This window comes from Antechinus flavipes, chromosome 4 (genome assembly GCF_016432865.1).
Source record: "Antechinus flavipes isolate AdamAnt ecotype Samford, QLD, Australia chromosome 4, AdamAnt_v2, whole genome shotgun sequence".
NCBI lineage: Eukaryota > Metazoa > Chordata > Mammalia > Dasyuromorphia > Dasyuridae > Antechinus > Antechinus flavipes.
The window spans coordinates 111,187,469-111,205,608 of record NC_067401.1 but is presented as its reverse complement, the minus strand read 5'-3'; the positions used below and the strand labels follow the sequence as shown (position 1 = coordinate 111,205,608).

The window sequence follows — 18,140 nt, the reverse complement described above, 5'->3', positions numbered from 1 at the left end:
CATCTACCCTTTCTATAGTGATATTACAGTCAAGACACAGTGTCAACGATAGTTCTACACTTAGTAATCCTTCCTACACCCAAATTTATTATACCAAGACTTCCATACTGGTCCTTTCCTTGGATATAGCCATATGAAAATCTAGATATAGTTAATTCCACATCCATACTACTTTAATGGTACATCCCACCCTGACATTACTCTTACAGTAATAAGCCTAAACACAATCATATCAATACCACATACCACCCAGACACCCTTCCTGCATAGCCATACCACTGAAGATACGCTCACAGCTTATCAATCATACTCCAAAAACAATCAACATCTCATCCACACATCCCTTGAAATAACACCTATATATCCCTCCCACAGTGATATCACCCCAACATCCAGTCCATTCCTTCTTGTATCACACTACCACAAGTCTATCAGCCAGATACACACAAGCCCAAATGTAACACGAACATTCGCTTCACTTGCAAGTGGGACCAGAGCTTGCTTCCTTTTCCCCAAACCCCAAGCAGGTCCCAAAAGAACAGAAGGGGTTCTGAATTGAAAGGGAGACATATGATAAAAGAAATAATGATCTTTAATGACATTTCCCTTTGGTATAAGTGAGACCCGTGAATCGATTCAAACAAAATAAGGGTAGGAAAGAGAAATAGAAGAGGAGATAAAGATACAGTCAACTCTCCATTAACCACAACTCCTTAGAAGGAGTATCTTCTATCTCTTCTGTATTCCTCCCATTGTCTAGCAACAGGTACTCAATAAATACATTGATTTAAATGCTCCTCTCTGAGGCTTATCTGCAGCAAAGTTAAATTCCAGCCTTTTCCTAGGCTAAGATGAGGTCTGGTTTTCAGTCCTGGCCATTTACTGTCTATGTGGCTTTCAACAATCACCTAACCTCTATGCATCAGTTTTCTCAATTGTAAAATGGAGATAATAATGCCTATGCTACTTATCTCACAGGCTTGTCATGATGGTAAAATGATATAATAGATGAAGTCTTTGAAAAAATAAAAAAGGTGCTATATGTATAAAGATAACTTTTGTGCTCAAGCAAGACAAAATTAGGAAATAATTCAGTTGCAAAAACTATAACTTCCCAAACTAAAAAAAAAAAAAAACTATATGGGAATTATCCACAGTTATAGATAACCATTACCCCTCAAATTAATGCAGAAAATTGAGAGTTGACTGTATAAAAGAACCAAACACTGGATTCACTGTCCAACTCAAAGGAGTTGGAGAGGCTACAAGGGGCTACACTTTGGCTGTAAAGTAGGAAAATGTGCATGCAACGCTGGGGATAGGGAGGGTGGATGTTTACGAAATGTATATACAGACCCCCTGAAGTAGGGGGGCCTGGCCAGGAGGCACTCTGTGTATGTGGCAGAGGGGAGAATTGGGGACTGGACATTCACCTCCCCCTGGCCAGGAAGTGGTGCTCTGGGCTAGGCTATGAGGACTGAACATCCTCTTTGATGAAGGATGAGCAACCATATCTGCCCCATGTCTTCCAAGCCCAGTTTGGTAGAACCAGACTAAAGGAGGGCTGGGGGAACATGATTCTAGAGGCAGAGTATCAAACATTTCTAGCCCACAGATAAACTTTGCATAAAACTTATTTGGACCTGGCGCATGGTCAAAGGCACAAGGTTTTAAACACTGGAGAAGGGATAGAATTTTGTCCCTTTGAAGAAAAATCCCATTCCACTGTAATTGTCCCTAAGATTCCTCTCTCTGGTTGGGGGATCTTGCCTAGGTCCATGAGGCTGGCATGGGCACTAATACTCTTATAGAAGAGAAGGATTAATCCCTCCTCCAGGACCTGAACCCAAGGATCTAGGCCAGTTACAGATATCACAGAGTGCTGCAACCATAACATTTCTCCCCAGAAAACTGTTGGAATTGGGACCAGAAAAGTGAAAGGGAATGTCCTGGAGGCTGAAATAGCGTTGAAAACAGGATCAGGTCAGTTATAGCTTCCGTTCTACTGGTTGCTGAAGACACAGCTCGCTCCCTGCAGAGATGATTGGTAGGTGATTGTCCATGTGGTAGCTGATGAGGTGACTGACACTTTCGAATCGGTGATCCTTTGTCCGAACCTAGTGGCAGGTGGCAGAGGAAATTTAGACATTGAACATTTCTTTTTTTTGTTGGGGAGAGGGGAAGAGGAAGGTGATTAGATGGATGGTTGAATTAAGATGAAGCATTCAGCTCTCTACCACTGAAGAAGCTAAGTCATCTAGGAAAAGATGGAGAATTGTTAGGAAGAGAAGACTGAGGCAATTGGGATGTTAAGTAGGAAAGGACAAAAAGAATGAAGAAAATGCTTAATTGTAAGGAAGACTAAGGGTATCAAGCCATTATTACTGAGGAATCCTGGTTCTTAAAAGAAAAAAGAAAGATTATTTTAGAACAGAAGTAAAGAGGAGGGGCATATCTATAGGGCAAACAAAGACCTGAAATCATTATCTATTAAATAAATTGATAAGAGTGACTTACTTGGGTAAAGACAAAGATAATTAACTGCAGAATAGAGGGATTTACTTACTTACTCTCCAAAGGGAGTAGAGAAGAAAAAGAAGAGGGAATAGATAAAAATGGGAGCAAAATGATTAACAGTTCTAGAGGTATATATATGTACCTCCACCTGATCTAAGGATCTTATAGAATTGTTCCAGGTGAATTCCTGGCAAAGAGAGTTTACATAGGAAGAGATGCATGGGATGAAGAACCACCATGAAGAAAAAAACATTGGATTTGAAAGTTAGGAGACTTTGCCTCTGCCGATAACTAGCTACATGACCTTTATTTTAGTCTCTTGCCCTTTCCAGATCCTGTTCCTTTATTTGTAGTAATAAGAATGACAACTGCTAATTTAATAACATGTGACATGCATTTTGTTTTTTCTTGTTTTTTTTCATTTGGGGAAAAGGGGAATATGGAAGAGGAGTGAATAAAAAACAAAAAACAAACTAAAATTAAATGTAAAAAACAAAAGCTTTGGTTTCAACATTCTAATATTCTTTGGCTTTTAAGTGGATACAAACTAGAGGAACAGATTTATCTGTAGGCCTAGAAACCTTGTTGGGTTTGAACAAAAAAACACCTCCTAGTTGATAGAGCTGATTTGTCTTAGAAACAGTGGGAAGAAGTAGAAAATAGGCCACCTGCAAGGAGAAAGGTGGTAGAAGAAACAATTGCAAAGAAGAGAAAGGTTTCAGGATGGTGACAGAAGGCCAGACCCCACCCACACCCATTCACACATCCAGGAGCTTACCACGCCTTCAGGATCAACAAGCAGCAAATGTTTGGGCTGGCCACTCTGCAGGCCAGTAAGGACATACTGGCCTGGGGTGGTCGTACTCTCCCGAACCAGAAAATCCCCATTGAGCCTCAGCTGCCCTTCAGCCTCCCGCCTACTCAACTTCCCATGGAACCAAGGCTCCCCTCGGAGCTGCTCCGCCATTGCTGTTGTAGGGGCAGGTGGGGGGACCCGAAGCGCATCTTCAAATGGCTCTGAGGGAGTAAAGGCAAGTCAGGGTAAAGACAAGAGGCAATATGTGCTTCTTTTCACCAGTGGGATTCTCTTAAGAGTAGACACAAAACAGACCTACCCCAAAGCCCATTACTATGAGTTGACAAAAGAGGTAACTTTGAAGCAAAGCAGCAGCCAAGATGGAAAAGATGGGAAGAGAAAAGAGAAACTGAGGGGAGGAGTAAGGTGGGTAGGGTGGATGGGAGAGAAGACAAGCAGGAGAAATGTAAAAAGTAAATTAAAGCAAGGGAGAAAAGAGTACTACTCACTCATGTCAAAGAGGTCACGTGGAGCACTGCCATTGGTAGTAGGGTTGGAAGAAACACCAGCTCCTTGCCGGACTTTTTCCAGGTTCTGGACATTGACATAGGAGGGATCATCAAATAGTTCTCTACCTGCCAAAGGAAGGGGAGTTCAGCCAGAATCCCAGAGTCTGTAATCCTGTAAACTCTCCCCCCTAACCTCCCCTTTCTGCAAACCTGGCCCAGGAGTAGGGAGCTGTTTCCGGCCCTCAAAGTCACTGCCAGCGATCTGTCCAACGGGCTAGGGGGGGCAAACACAGCATGAGAGCTGCAGAATACTTTTGGGCTAGTCCAGCCCCCAAGCCCAAGCTGACCTTCCTGCTCAGTCTTAACAACGTACCAAAGTGGCTCCTAGGTGGCTGGCAGCCTGAGTGCTGGGTGGGGCTGGACGAGGAAGTCTCATGTCTACCACTCCCCCGAGAGGGGGCTCCTTCCCTGGGAAGTCATTGTAGTACTGATGGTCAGGGGGCTCTTCTTCCTCCTCATCCCAAGCTGAGCCATCGAAGCCAGCCATCCTGGGAGAAGAGAAAGAAAAAGAAGGCTCCTTCACTTCCTGGACCTAACCCAGACTGGCCTATAGACAGCACATCTCAGCCACAAGAGGAGATTCTGTTTTCTAGCTGGTCAAAGTGGGGCAGCAGCCAGAAGTGTCACAACTTTAGCTCTCACAGGGATCAGGGAGACCACCAGAGGAGGAGACTAAAGCACACAGAAGGTACTTGTCCTCACTCGAGTTGGTCTCAGTGGCAGGCAGAATTTGAACTAGAGACTTTCTGAATCCAAGTCCAGCACTCTGCCCACTATCTCCTGCTAATCTGGTCTAAAGGAAGTGAGATGACCCTGTAGACAGAACATTGGCCCTACAATCAAGACCATCTCATTACTAGCCATGTGACACTGGACAAGTCACAACTTCTGTCTTCAAAGCACTTAACTCAAAGGGCTGTTGTGTAAGGATCCAATGAGACATTCATGTAAAGGGTTTTGTGAACCTTAAAAAAAGTTTTATATTAGCAAAATAGCTAGCTACCGACTGAGCAGGAGTTAGGGGCACAGGATCTGGGAAAAAGGGGGACAGCCTAGACTAAAGTGACGCATCTTTTCAAAGAAAGGACACTGCAGTATCAGGGTTAGAGGTTAGACTCCAGGAAAGAATTCTCAAGAGGGCAAAAGAAAACAAGGCAATGAGGATAGGGGGCCACAGAAGGGACAGCACATCCCTTACCTCTACTGCACAGAAACATTGGCTTTCTTATAATGTGCCACTTCTCACCACTTGGTTCACTGGCTTCTCTTCATCCCCCACCCAGCTGTTAACACTTTCTCCTCCAATTTAATAATAGTCACTGAATGGTTGAAATATTGCATTCTCCCAAATAGAATGGAAACTGTCACAATCAGGATGAGGACCTTTTGATTTGGGGACCTTTTTATCCCCATTCACTAGCATCATATTTTGCAGAGTAGGAGTTTCAAAAAGGCTTGCAGCACTGATGAGATAATTTGGGTTTTGAAGAAATTTCTGAAGTGTTCTTTCCTCTAGGGAATATTTCCACCCCAATGCCCACATCCCTAGTCTTCATCCTACCTGTCATGGGGAGTGACAAGCTTGGGTGGATTCCTGAGGTATTGTTTGAAGCGCAGCTCAAAGGCCTGGCCAATGGTGCTGATGACATCCTGTGCTAGTCCTTCTGGACACTCCAGGATGTGGCAGGCTATGGGCACAGCAGGCATTGTCCTTATAAGCAACAAGTATGGGGCTGGGGATGTTTAGGCACTAACCCGGCCATCCCAGGCCCCTTGGAAAAAGCCACCCACTGGGCAAGGGAAGCTCCAAACTCCCTCAAGGACCACAGAAAACTGGTAACCAGGGACTCATCCCATCATATTTCCTCTTACCTCTCTGATTGACAGGATCTTTGGCAACATAGGCAACATACTCTGCAGTGTCCTAGGGGATCAGGTTCCGAGTCGGGCAAAATCAGCCAGCTTAGCTTTGTCATCTCCCCCACCAACCCCTGAAAATCTCTTAACCCCCCTATATACTTCCACCCAAACATTACAGGCCATCCCAATTCAGTCACTCTACTTTTCCACCATCCCTTTTTACCACAACTTACCGGATCTCCACCGGATGCAAATGAGATTGACTGCATGTGGTGATTGGCAATGATCTGAGGGTTCAGGGTGGTGGGACAGTGTTAGCAGGTCCACTTTGACCCACATTCTTCACCCCTTAGGATTCTCTTCCTTTCTAGCTCCCTTATTCCCTCCCATTCCAATTCTTGGTCCCTTCCACCAGGGCCCCTTAACTACTTCCATCCAGATATTCAGTTTTCCCCTCAGCTCCTCCCCCTCTGTTTTGATCATTTCCCTTCATTGGCCAAACTGTTTCCCTCTCCCTAGGGATCACCCCCCCTCCCTTTCCCAGTCCCAACCAACCTGTTTACAGTCTGCAGCCATGAGGTTGAGGCTGCTGGTAGAAACAGTTAGGGTAATGGGCATGCCAGCAAACTTTAGATTACTCCTCCCCAGTATGGAGCTGAGTGGGCGGCTACAGGGCTAAGAGAGGATCCACAGAGAATTGGGGGGTTAAGGGTCACATGGCTAGCACTGAAGACCCAGTTTCTATAATAAGAAAACCATTTCCCCTCCTTCCCCCTCTGCCCTTTCAATCCTTCTGACATTCCCTCCCTCTCTCCTCCCATCTATTACTCTCCCATAAAATGCTCCCCAGGTACCTTTCTCCTCCGTGCAGCCCCCTTGGCTCCGGGCACAGCCTCACACACCAGACTGATGGCTTCTCTGAGAAGACAAAGACTTACTCAGAAGCAAAGATTTCCCCGGGCCCCAACATAAGTCTAAGAGAGGGAAAGCCAGGGACAGACTCCAGGGGCACTCTGAGCTCTTTGTAGTAGCTGATTGAATTAAGGGCCTTTAATATTTGATGATACTAAGGAGCTGCTTGCTGGCTGATTGGATTAGGGCCTCTGGGCCCAGTGATGGGCCCAGTCACTTCCCCTTAACCTCAACCCTTCTAGTCACCAAATACTAATTTTCCCTGAAACCATGCCCCCACCCTTCAGTATCTTTGTATTTCTAAGGCTTGGCACACAGGAAGCTATGACCAACACTCATTGATTCAGGAGATATTCCTGCTCCATTCCAAGGCCAGATAGGTGAAGAGGAACCCAGATCTTTGAATGGGCTGCCCCAAGTACTCCATTCCTCAGTAATGAGCTCTTTCTGTGCTATTATGACCACATGTCCCTATCTGGTCCCAATGCTGAACCCCACCACTCATAACCCAGATGAATCCAACTCACCTGGTGACCTGGGTACGAGTACTGAAATCCAAAGCCCGCATTGACTGGAGGACCTCCACACAACCCATGTACTGAGGGAGGAGGAGGAAGGGAAAAGTGGAGAATTTGACCACTGCCAATTACTATCAGCAGTACAGTCAACACCCATACACACAAAAGATATACTGCCTCCCCCCCCACCCCAACCTTTCAGGATTTTCTCATATTAATATCCAGAATTAATAATAATATCCAGAATGCCTACCCAATGACCCTGATTGGTATCTGAGTGTGAAACACTCCTATGTCCCAGTGTAGAAGAGAACAAGTTAGGAAAACAGTCTATGTAAAGTAATGTGGAAAGACAATCTAAGTACTGGGAAGAGAAGACCGGAATGATACGAAGAGGAAGAAAATAGGAAATAGGAATGTTTGCAGAAGAATAGGGGAAAAAAAAAAAAAAAAAAAGGAACCAGAAAGGAATGGGAAAAGCATCTGGGACAGGAGACAGGATGAGAAATAAACTATGGAGGGCTAATGTACCTGGAGAGACAATTTGATAGAGGAAGAAGACACAAAATCTAGTACAACAAAGAATTTGAAAAGATTTCAGGCAAGAGAGGACTGGGTAGGGGTGAGAGAAGGAGTATTTGGAAGTACAGATATATTCACTCACCCGAACAAGGTAGGAAACTCCAGGTCCCATGACCTTTTCGTTGGGATGTAACCAACCCCGAGTTGGCTTGTTGACAAAGCTCCCGTGACGAGTCCACTCCTCACCCCCCAGCTGGCCCCCTTCCACCCGAGTCCTCCGCCCGCCGCTCAGTTTGTTCATGTCCTGGAGAAGAGGTGAAGGACCTGAGTCTGGCCCAGCCCTCCCTGCATTTCTTTCCCTCTCCTCAGGTCCCTGTTCTGACTCTTCAGAGGGCCCCAGTCGCCCCCCAGTTGGATTGGCTAGCTTCAAATTGCTCATCCGAGGGAAAAAAGAGCAAAGGGTTGTAGGACTATCATCCCCTAGCACAGGGGGCAAAATGGGTCCCAAGGAAGAGGCAGATGGAGAGGACAGCTCCCCAGGGGACAAGGGTCCCAGAGTCCCCTCTTCCAATGATGACAGAGATTCATTCCGAAGAGGGTTGTACTTGGGTTTGGGGGGCAGGAGATCCATAGCTGAGGGAGAAAGGAAGCTGCTGTCCAGCCCGGCCCTCCCCCCAGTCAGGGTAAGGGGGCCGGGCTGGGGGCATTCCCAGGCCCTTAGTTTTCTCTGAAAGATATGGGTAGGTAGTCACAGAGCCCTTGCAGGGAAGACCACCATTCCCCCAGCTCAGACCCAGACAAGCCCTGGCTCCAACCCCGCCTAGCATGAAGCCTCTTCTCTGACGGTAGAAGAGAGAGCTGGACCAGGAGCAGTTGGGCTCCTCCCCAGAGGAGGAGAACTGCTAAGTGAAGGCCAATCAGGAGGACAGTGCTGACTCACAGGCACAGAAGAGGCAGAGCCCCCCACTTCTACCCCACCCAAGGCCTCAAATCCGAAGGGAGGGAATCTCTATGGCCCTCCCACTTCCACATACCCACCCATCCCCTCCTCCCAATTGGGCACAACCGGGAATGGGGAAAAGGGAAGAGATGATGAGAAGGGAGAATAGATCTCAAAGTCTAATGTCTGACACTGGGAAGGGAGGAGGGGAAGGCAGGAAGTCAGGGCACAGTGGGGAGGGAAATAGAGAGATAGGAAAAGGGGACAATCCCTGACTGACTTCCCTTTCCCACCCCAGTTTAACATCTTGGTCACCTTATCTTCAAGCCCCTTATCCCTGCTTGCCCTGGGGAGAAGATCCCCAGGGAATCTCAAAGCCATTAGCTAAAACGGCCACAACAGCTGGTGACAGAGTAGAAAGGAAATCTCTCTTCTCTGCCTGGGGAACAGGAAAGGAAAGATAGATATTGCAAAGCGTTGCTAAGCGAAAGGGCAGGATGAGCAGAGAGCCCAGAGGGCTACAAGAGTGAGGGAGTCAGGCCAAAACGGGCCTAGGGACAGCCAGCCCTACAGGGCTTCCAGGAGGGGATCCGTGGGACTATAGAGGAGCAAGGTGGGTGAAATAAGTCTCATCCCCCTTTTTAACATTTCAACCTGACACAGGGGAACTGAGCCAGCCCCAGGGTTCTAACCTACCTGTACTACATAGTGCATTACGGGAAACACAACGGCTATTCCTTCCAAAATGATGGTGAAACCAGGGGAACAACACTTGGAAAGTGGGCAAGATTCTGATACTCACTCTTCCAGGGTATTAGCCTAATGACTCAAAGCCCCAAGTCAGAAGACTACAATACTTAACTACCCAACAATTCTCCTGAATAAATTTCAACTAACCTAACAGGATTGTTTTACCTTTGTATACAGGCACTTACCCATTTCAGGAGGATCACAAGGAAGGAAAATTACTGGTCAATGGATCCTAATCATTCTAATCCCAGAGCTCTAAGCTATGATCCCAGCGCTAAGAGTCTTCTATACTCCTCCCCATAGCCACTAGGTACTGGGAGTAAGAGCAGATTTAAAAGCAAAAAGGATTCCTGGCACACAGAAGGGATGTGTGTATGCACATGCATATGTGAATACGCAGTTGCTGGTTCCCTCCCAGTTATCCTTAAGTCTAGCAACATTCTGAAAAGCGACTCTTCTCCAATCCCACAATCCATGTTCTAACCATACAGAAAAGGGGAGTGGGGGGGGGGGGGGGAGAGAAGAGTCAGGTTTGAATCTGGATACAGGAAACAGTCCAAAACCCATTTCCTCCACCCACAAGTTCCTGACTTCCTGCCAAATCAAATGGAGGAGAGGGCAGACATTCCTACAAAAGTAGACAGCAAAAAAGATTAGAGGGACTAAATTCAAAATTGAACCTCAGGTACATTCCTTGCCTAGGAAGAGAGAAAAACTTTTTTTCATCTCTTAGCCAAAATTTGTATAGTTAAGTACCAGGGCTTAAATTCCACTTCTACTCGGCACCTGTGACTTTAGGCAACTTTGCTGGGTCTCAGACCTGTCATCTATAAAATAAGTAGAGGGGAGAAGGGTTGGTCTAGCTGACCTCAAAGGTCTCCCCCAGCTAATCTATCGAATCTATGATCTGATTAAATGAGGAAGGGAGAGTAGATGGAAGTGTCTGTTTCAACCCATCATTCCTAAAACACTGGGAAAAGAAAATTTATCAACTCCAGAAAGCGGAAGACCCAAAAGATAATTACCCCTGTATCTTACAGACTTTGTGCCAAGATGCTATACTACCTACAAGATACTAATTTTCTCATAGCTTTCTCAATAAGAAAATAGTGAGCCACTTGAAAGGGTATATTTGGAAAAGAATGTAGAAGAAATTCAGTTCCAGAGAACTAAAAACTAGATGACTTTCAGTGGTTTGGAGTGGGGGTGGGGAACATTTGCTTTCTCTGCCCAGGAGGGAGGAGAGAAAGGAGGAGAGTACTGTGGCAGGAAGCAGCTGGAAACAGCAAAAGCCTCAGGAATGTTTCCTGGACTGAAGGTTAGGCAGGCAGAGAAAAGATGGGGAATACCCAGATAAGAAAACAGGAGTGGGGGTTGGGGTAAAGTCTCTAAAGTCAGAAGGCCAAAAGCAGCCCCCCCCTCCCAACTCCAAAATGCACTACATTTATGGGGTAGGTAGAGAGCAGTTACCCATTTCACAACCCCATTCCACACACCAGGGAATCCATGGCCCAGCCCAGCTCCTGAGGTACAGGTACGACATGCAGCTGTTTCTGGGGTGGAGCCGGTCCTGGGAAGGGAAACTTAGGGAGTAGATCTGGGAACTTATGAGGGATTTCCCATCCCTTCTCCCCTACCTCCAGCCCAACCCACTTCAGATCACCCCACACCCAAGAATAAAATTAAGGCCCAAGGGGGAAGGCAAAGTACAGCCAGCCTTCCATCCCCCAGATTTAAGTCAGGGATAGAAAACTAGAGAGAGCCTTTGTTTTAGCGTTAGGAAACTTAAGATAATTCCCATCTTTAATACTTAATACTAATGTAATCCTGTCACTTAACTTCTCTGACTTTGTTTCCTCCACTGTAAAATGAACTGAGAAAACTTGCACTACTTTTCTCAAAGGAGTTTCCAGGGAGTACTGCTAGACTACCTTAGTTCATTTAAATTGTGACCTACATATGGGTTGGAGGTGAAGGAACTGGGAAGAAAACCTAGGCTGGATAGGAGGATTCTGTATGTGATTAGGAAAGGAGGCTGTGTTTCTAGAGTTCAAGTAGGGACCTTTCAGGTTATCAGTCCCTCCAGATTTGCCATTTATATACTCAGTAGTATCGCGTGGAAGGTACGACTTCAGAGAATTATAAAGGGAAGTCATCTAAAATATTTTCCACTCTACATTTTCAAGCTCAGTATGTTTCTCTACTTAATATACATTCTTATCTTACAGCCAAATTAACCAGTTGGATCTTCTGGTCCAAACATACCATCTTCCAGTTCTGTATCCATAAAATGTCTAATTTCCTTTAAAATTTCACTCAAGTGTCACTATCTCCAGAAAGTTGCCAATGGGAAATTACTCTCCCGAAAATTACTTTATGCATAATTTTAATTTCTATCTGCAAGTTGTCTCTTCCATTGGGAAGCAAGCTCCTGGAAGGCAGCAGCTGTTAGGTTTTTATCTATGCATACATACACAAGCATTATGTCAGGCACAAAGGAGATGCTTAACATATATTTATTGACTTAAATGGAAAAGGGGCCATGGAAAAGGTAGAGAAAGAGATAAAGTGTAAAGAGGGGTCATGACCAAATGAAGGGCAGTTTCCCAGAATTCTAAGGAAAGGCAGATGAGGAAATGGGGTAGGGGTCCCCTAGGGCCAGAGCCACTACAAGGCCAGTCATAAAGAATTCTTGGAGGGATTATTTTGGGGGCGGGCCTTTCAGGGAAGATTAAAGAGGGCGTGGTTTCTGGGTTGGGGGATGCGGGAGGCAGAGCTCTCCAGAAATGCGGGCGGGAAGAAAATCCAGTGAAGGGCAAGATTTAGAAAAGTGATAAATTTGAGGGGTTCGGGGAGCCCCCGAACTGGGGGCTGGACTTCCGGGGATGGGGTCCCAGAAGGCGGGACTTGTGCATGGTTGGCCGGAAGTGGGATTCCAGGGGATTGGGGGTGGGGGGAAAGAATATTAAAGATGATTAAAATTCCATACTCACCAGGGCCGCATGGGGTCTCCGCTCCGCGCCGCGGGCCGGTCTCACTCCGGGTTTAGCGGCCGCAGCTTCTTCGAGTAGACGCTCCAACTTTCTCCCCCCCAGGCCCAGCCTCCTCAGAGAAACTTTATTGCACTCACTTCCGGCCCAGATAACCTTTGACCTCTACGCATTACGTGTCTCCTCCTTATCCCATTTCATTGCTCCTCCCTTCCCCCTCGTAGAACTGAGGGGGTGGGGCCCTCAATAATGATACCCAATAAGAATTTGTGTATAACCCCATGGGCGTATATAAGACATGCAGTCTGGCGCTACGGACCAATAAAACTTCTAAATAGTATTGAGTGAAAAACATAAAAGCCAATAAGAGTCTCAAAGATGGGCTTTTTTCCCCGCCTCCGATCGAATGAGCCAATCGGTTGAAGGAGCGGCAGGTTTGAAAGCGAGGCCCCGTAGAATTGTGGTGCGCGCGCGTAGCTGTTGTTAGGCGGTTGGTGGCGCGGGGTTGGGGTCCCCGGGGAGGAGCGGACATGTCGCATAAACAAATTTACTATTCGGACAAATACGACGATGAGGAGTTCGAGTACCGGTCAGTGCGGGCGCGAAGGGGGTGGCCATGCTAGGTGCTGTAGACATCGGCGGGTGAGGGCCCGAGGACCAACTTAGCCATAGCTATTGAGGGAAGAAAGAGATTGAGGCGCATGCGCGAGGACTGAGGGAGTGGGCTTGAGATAAAAGGAAAGTTAGACGCATGCGCAGGAGAGGTTTGTGGGGGGAATTTGTAGATAGAACGCATGCGTAGAATTCGCTGGTAAAACAAGATGAGGACGAAGTAAAGATTTGTTACCTTTACCTCAATTACCTCAATGGGTCTCCTCGCCATCATTCACTTTTCACACAGAATAGTGTCTTTCATGTCAACGGTAATGCTGAAGGAATGCCAGGTGACTATAGAACTAAGGGCGACAGATCCTCCAGTTGGTATCCGTTAATCCACAAGGAAAAAGGGGGTGATCGAGAGCCCCTTATCTGCTAGAACTGCGTGGAAAGGATGTCGAAAGTGCTAGATGTGCTAGTAAATAATCGATTGAGCGAAGGAGGGACATGACAGATGTTCGAATACATTTGAAGGGTTGGACTTATTCTGAGTGGCTCCAGAAAACGGAACCAGAACCACATAGGCGATTCTGATTGAGGAAGCTGACTTTAATTATTAGTAATATCTGGGTTGTGCCTGAATTACCATGTTAACTAGGTGTTGAAGAAGGATTCTTTTTGTGGGATTTAATGGCAGTGTCGACTGGATAAATTTTTAAGATATTTTCGAATTCTAAGATTGTGTTTTGGAAAACACATATAATTTGCTGATCATCTATCAGCACATTTTAATTTGTTATTGTTACAATATAAATGTTCTTTCCAACTAGTTTTTAAATTCTTTAAGCACAAGAATTTAAAGACATGGATTTTACTTGTATATCCCACAAGGTCTAGTTGTAATGTTCTGAACACTCTAAGGGACTGACACCAGTCAACATTTATTGGGTGCTTACCTTTATGCAGGATGTTACAGATCATCTCTCTTTAGATCTGGAAAGACTTGCTCTATCCTTAGCTGTTCATTTAAATAAACCAATATTGAGACTCATTTATCAGTCTTCCTATTATTGAAACAAAATAAGGAAAGGCGACTTGTTTGGTCTTGTGGAAGATGCCAGTTTGGTAATTCAGCTGAAATGCTTTATAGTGGATATTGGCTTAAAATATGCTGTGCTGCTTTATTAAGCCAAAATTATTTGGTTTGGTTGATGGCTTTTAACTCTAGATTTGTTAGAATATAAGCTCCTAATCCAGGATTTAGGCAAGAAACATTTCTTTGCATACAGAGGCACCTTTGTATACAAGGGACATTCAGCAAATAATCATTGACATTAATTAAGCTAAAATTGGGTCAGGAGGACTCAGATTCCAAATAATCAAAGCAGCTCTTCTGCCTCCCTTGGTGACTTAAGCCTTGGTTAGAACCTTTGCTAAAAAGTAATTCAAGTTTTCCCAAAAAGGATGAGAAAAGTAAAAGCCATTTAGTTTGCTGTGCTTTGGCTTTTCAGAACAACTGTCTACATTTCCTCCCCCAAAGTCATCCTTTTCCCCAGATACTGGTTAAGGTCTATATCAACAGTCATAAATGTTCCAATCATACCATTATTCTCACTATCAATAAACAAATAGTTTTAAGGTGCTTAATAATATATTATTGATCTGTGAAAGTGTTTATATGATAACCTTGGCTGAAGATTCCCCCATTAGATTGTAAGCTCCTTGAGAGCAGGAATTGTTATTGTTCTTTTGTATCTTCCTTTTGATTCATGATAATATTTTTTTGTACAGTGTGAGAGGCATAATTTATAATGTTGATTGCCTAACTGCACCCTGCTTGGATGCAAATCATCCCCACATTTCTGTTACAGACACGTCATGTTGCCCAAGGACATAGCCAAACTGGTCCCTAAGACCCATTTGATGTCTGAGTCTGAGTGGAGGAACCTTGGTGTCCAGCAGAGTCAGGGATGGGTCCATTACATGATCCATGAACCAGGTTAGTGGAAAATCTGAAAGCAGCCTTGTAGGATAGCACAGGAAGAGGAATAAGATTCCAAGAAGATGGAACGGGAAGGGGGAAAAGGAGTGTAAGAGTTAATAATTGTCTTAAGCTTCTGTGCCTACATAATAGCTGATTATTTTATCTATTTATGTGGAATAGATGAGTGCCTCCTTGTACTATGTGGAGAATTGTTGAAATGACCACAAATAATAAGCAAAATATCTAGTGATCTGAGTGATGTCCAGGCATTTGATCAGGAAGCACTTATTATGTGCCAGGCATTGTGCTACTAAGTTCTGGGGATACAAAAGGAAGCACAAAACAACAGTCCCTGTTCTCGACCACGTCACAGTCTAATGGGGGACACAACAAGCAAGCAAACCGTACAAACAGGCTTTGTATGGGATAAATAGGGAAACAACAGAGAGGATGCTAGAATTTAGAAGGATTGAAAAAAATTTCTTGTAAAATATGGGATTTTACTGGGACTTAAGCAAAGTATAGGCTTTCCAAGAATGGGAGATAGCCCAAGAAAATAACTGGAGCCAAAAGATGAGTGTCTTGTTCATAGAATAGCAAAGAGGCCCATGTCACTGGATTGGAGGTGGTGTAAGACCCAAGAAATCATAAAAGGTGGGAGGACAGCTTCTAATACTATATAGGATTTAGTATTTAATCAGAGAGGCAGTAGGGAGCTACTGAAATTGATTAAATAGAGAAGTCACATAGTCTAACCTGTTCTGTAAAAAAAGAACTTTGGCAGCTGAATGGAAGATGGATTGGAGTAGGGAAAGGTTAGTAGCAGGCTGACCTTTAGGTACCAAGCACCTATTGTAATAATCCAACCCTGAGGTGATGAGAGCCTGTACTAGAAGGGGATGTATTCAAGAAATATTTAAAAGATAAAGTTGACAGATTTGGGAAACAGATTGGCATGGGGTGATAAGAGGTGGTGAGGCATTGAGGATGAGCCTAGGTTTTAGACTTGAGGGTGTGAAAAGATGGGATTCTGCCCACCTATGGTAATAAGGAAGGAGGGGAAAAGGTGAGTTTAATTTTAGACATAATAAATTTGTCTACAGAACATTCTGAAAAACAATTGGAGCCTATCCATAGGTATATTCCATTTAAATCATGTACTTTCTGGTTACAGACTAGTTATAAACTGAGGTCAAATATGCCCTATTACTACTTCCTCCCTACTTTCCTGCCTCCTAGAAACCCAATTTCTGTGCTTGAACATATTTGAACTCTAGCCAAGATGATTTTTTTTTTTTTTGTAAATCACCAAATAAAGCCCCAGAAATTCAGTTTCAGAGCAACACTAATAAAAATAATATTCCTACATCTAGGCAAACCCAGTAGAGAGGGAATTGATGTTAAAATTACTGTATTTGATGACAGACCAGGCTGATGGATCTTTTTCTAATACTAAATGGCAAAATAAAACTTAATTAAATTCTAATTATTGGAGTGCACATATTAGCACTTAGATGATGACTTAAGGGGAAAACTAGCTCATGATAATGGGACAGGCTTGTCTCATCCAAATATCTCCCTCTCTTCCAGAGCCTCACATCTTGCTGTTCCGGCGGCCACTGCCCAAGAAGCCTAAGAAGTGAAAGAGCATACCACTTCTTTTCCAAGCTGTATATAGCTGTCCTTATCTGCTAACATCTTTCTGCTAATAGTGTTGCCTTCTTGTTTCTCACTTGGGATATTTAAGGGATGTTTAATACACTGTTTGAAAGTGCTGGTGACTCTTATTTCTTGAGCAAAGCTGACATCACCACCACCACCACCACCACCCCATCGGGTGCTCTGATGAATGTAACTTCAGCTGATCTTTGTCTCCAAAAGGCAAGCTCTGTATCAAGCTGAACACATTGGGTAGATGGACAAAGTATCAAGAGTGACTGAAGACTCATCACTGTTTAGTTGTGGGCCTTGTATAATTGTTGCTATTTGTGTTTGTTTTTTCTCTGCCAAGTTATGTGCAAGGTGACTTAATGGATTTATATTTTCATTTGTTGGAAACTTTCCATTTTATTCAAGAAATGTCTGTTCTGTTTAAATCCCTTGAATAAAGAGGAAGTTTTTTGTAATTCATTCTTAAATTCCTTCTGCCCGTGATCCATGGGATACCAGGGGCCTAATTATTGATTTCAGTACTTTACGAATAAGGAGGCTCAGAGAGTTTTAAAATAAATTAAACTGATTGTTCTCTGCTGAAAAATTTCATTTTAAACTTTCACTGACCTAGGGCAGCTCTCAACAAAATGCATTAGTCTGTCATTTTTTATATTTGTATGTTTCCAACCAAAGTTTGCTTTACTAATTTAGGGATGAATAAAGGGGGAAATTCCATTTATAACAGTTCTGTGTAATGTATGACAAGAACTTTTTTCATCAAACTGAAGTCTTCTGAGTTAGAGACCCCTCAGAGAAACTGCTTTTCTATTTCTTCAGACATTAATGGAGCTCCCTACTAAGTATTTGACCTGAATGGAACATTCCACAGATCAGAAGCAGGCTTCCACTGATAAGAGTTGCAGGCATGATACAGTGAGCAGTGATGGGAAGCAACTAAGGCTGGTAGAAATTCTCCAAAGAAAAAAGTCCAGTCACTAAATTTTCCAAGGACATCTCTGTCTTTCTCCTGAGGTATAGACTCATGAAATTGTCCTGCTAAGAAAAAGTTAGTAGATTTAAGTTCTAGGTAGCCTTTGACCAACTAATTGACCTTTGGTCTGAGTGGATAAGGAAGGAATCATTCTGTCGTGCTATTATTGGTTTTTAAAAATGAAACAACTTCTTCATGATTGTCCTATCAGAGTTTGGGATTTTTAGTAGCAGGTGAAATAGTTCACATTTCTATGGTAGTTTCAGCTTTGGAAAACATGGCTTCTTAGTGATTTACCCAAAACCATGAAGTTAACATTTAAGTCCAGCCAGTTGGCCTGATTCCAAGTTTAATATTCTACTGTGTCCACACAACTAACTTGGTAACTTGGGGTCCAACTTCAACAATTTTCCTCAAGTTGTTATGTAAGCTCCACTTATTGGTGTTGCTTACCCATAAAACCTCTTTTAGCAAGCCCTCAAACACTGCTTGCATGGGAAGGGTGAGGAGGAGGCCCGTGTTCTCACCTCTAACTGGCATT

At 44.2% G+C, this 18,140-nt stretch overlaps 2 protein-coding genes across 5 annotated transcripts; one reads left to right on the top strand and one right to left on the bottom strand.

Annotated features, from left to right (window-relative positions):
- Positions 1–574: 574 nt before the first annotated feature.
- Positions 575–12,519, bottom strand: SHC1 (SHC adaptor protein 1). Of its 4 annotated transcripts, XM_051993916.1 has the most exons (14): positions 12,378–12,478; positions 10,881–10,954; positions 7,837–7,998; positions 7,182–7,252; positions 6,597–6,660; positions 6,298–6,417; positions 5,976–6,029; positions 5,755–5,806; positions 5,444–5,570; positions 4,196–4,370; positions 4,033–4,096; positions 3,823–3,948; positions 3,296–3,534; positions 1,888–2,117 (listed from the first exon to the last, which is right to left on the bottom strand). In XM_051993916.1, the coding sequence occupies exons 2-14, from the start codon at positions 10,890–10,892 to the stop codon at positions 1,989–1,991; spliced, it is 1,395 nt and encodes a 464-aa protein (XP_051849876.1). In that variant the 5' UTR covers positions 10,893–10,954; positions 12,378–12,478; the 3' UTR covers positions 1,888–1,988. The 4 variants fall into 4 exon arrangements, with proteins under 4 accessions (XP_051849877.1, XP_051849876.1, XP_051849878.1 ...); XM_051993917.1 differs by lacking the exon at positions 3,296–3,534 and having other exon boundaries at positions 575–2,117; XM_051993918.1 differs by lacking the exon at positions 10,881–10,954 and having other exon boundaries at positions 12,378–12,519.
- Positions 12,520–12,823: 304 nt separating this feature from the next.
- Positions 12,824–17,081, top strand: CKS1B (CDC28 protein kinase regulatory subunit 1B). Its single transcript, XM_051993920.1, has 3 exons — positions 12,824–12,963; positions 14,843–14,970; positions 16,546–17,081. The coding sequence occupies exons 1-3, from the start codon at positions 12,905–12,907 to the stop codon at positions 16,596–16,598; spliced, it is 240 nt and encodes a 79-aa protein (XP_051849880.1). The 5' UTR covers positions 12,824–12,904; the 3' UTR covers positions 16,599–17,081.
- Positions 17,082–18,140: the final 1,059 nt, after the last annotated feature.

Excerpts from the sequence above, each read along its gene's own strand:
- SHC1 (XM_051993915.1), bottom strand. The coding sequence starts at position 8,325 with ATGGATCTCCTGCCCCCCAAACCCAAGTACAACCCTCTTCGGAATGAA. Across the intron at positions 7,253-7,836 it reads GAGTTTCCTACCTTGTTCGG|TACATGGGTTGTGTGGAGGT; the intron begins GTGAGTGAATAT and ends CTCCTCCCTCAG. Across the intron at positions 5,807-5,975 it reads TTGCATCCGGTGGAGATCCG|GACACTGCAGAGTATGTTGC; the intron begins GTAAGTTGTGGT and ends CTGATCCCCTAG.
- CKS1B (XM_051993920.1), top strand. The coding sequence starts at position 12,905 with ATGTCGCATAAACAAATTTACTATTCGGACAAATACGACGATGAGGAG. Across the intron at positions 12,964-14,842 it reads GATGAGGAGTTCGAGTACCG|ACACGTCATGTTGCCCAAGG; the intron begins GTCAGTGCGGGC and ends TTTCTGTTACAG. Across the intron at positions 14,971-16,545 it reads TTACATGATCCATGAACCAG|AGCCTCACATCTTGCTGTTC; the intron begins GTTAGTGGAAAA and ends CCTCTCTTCCAG.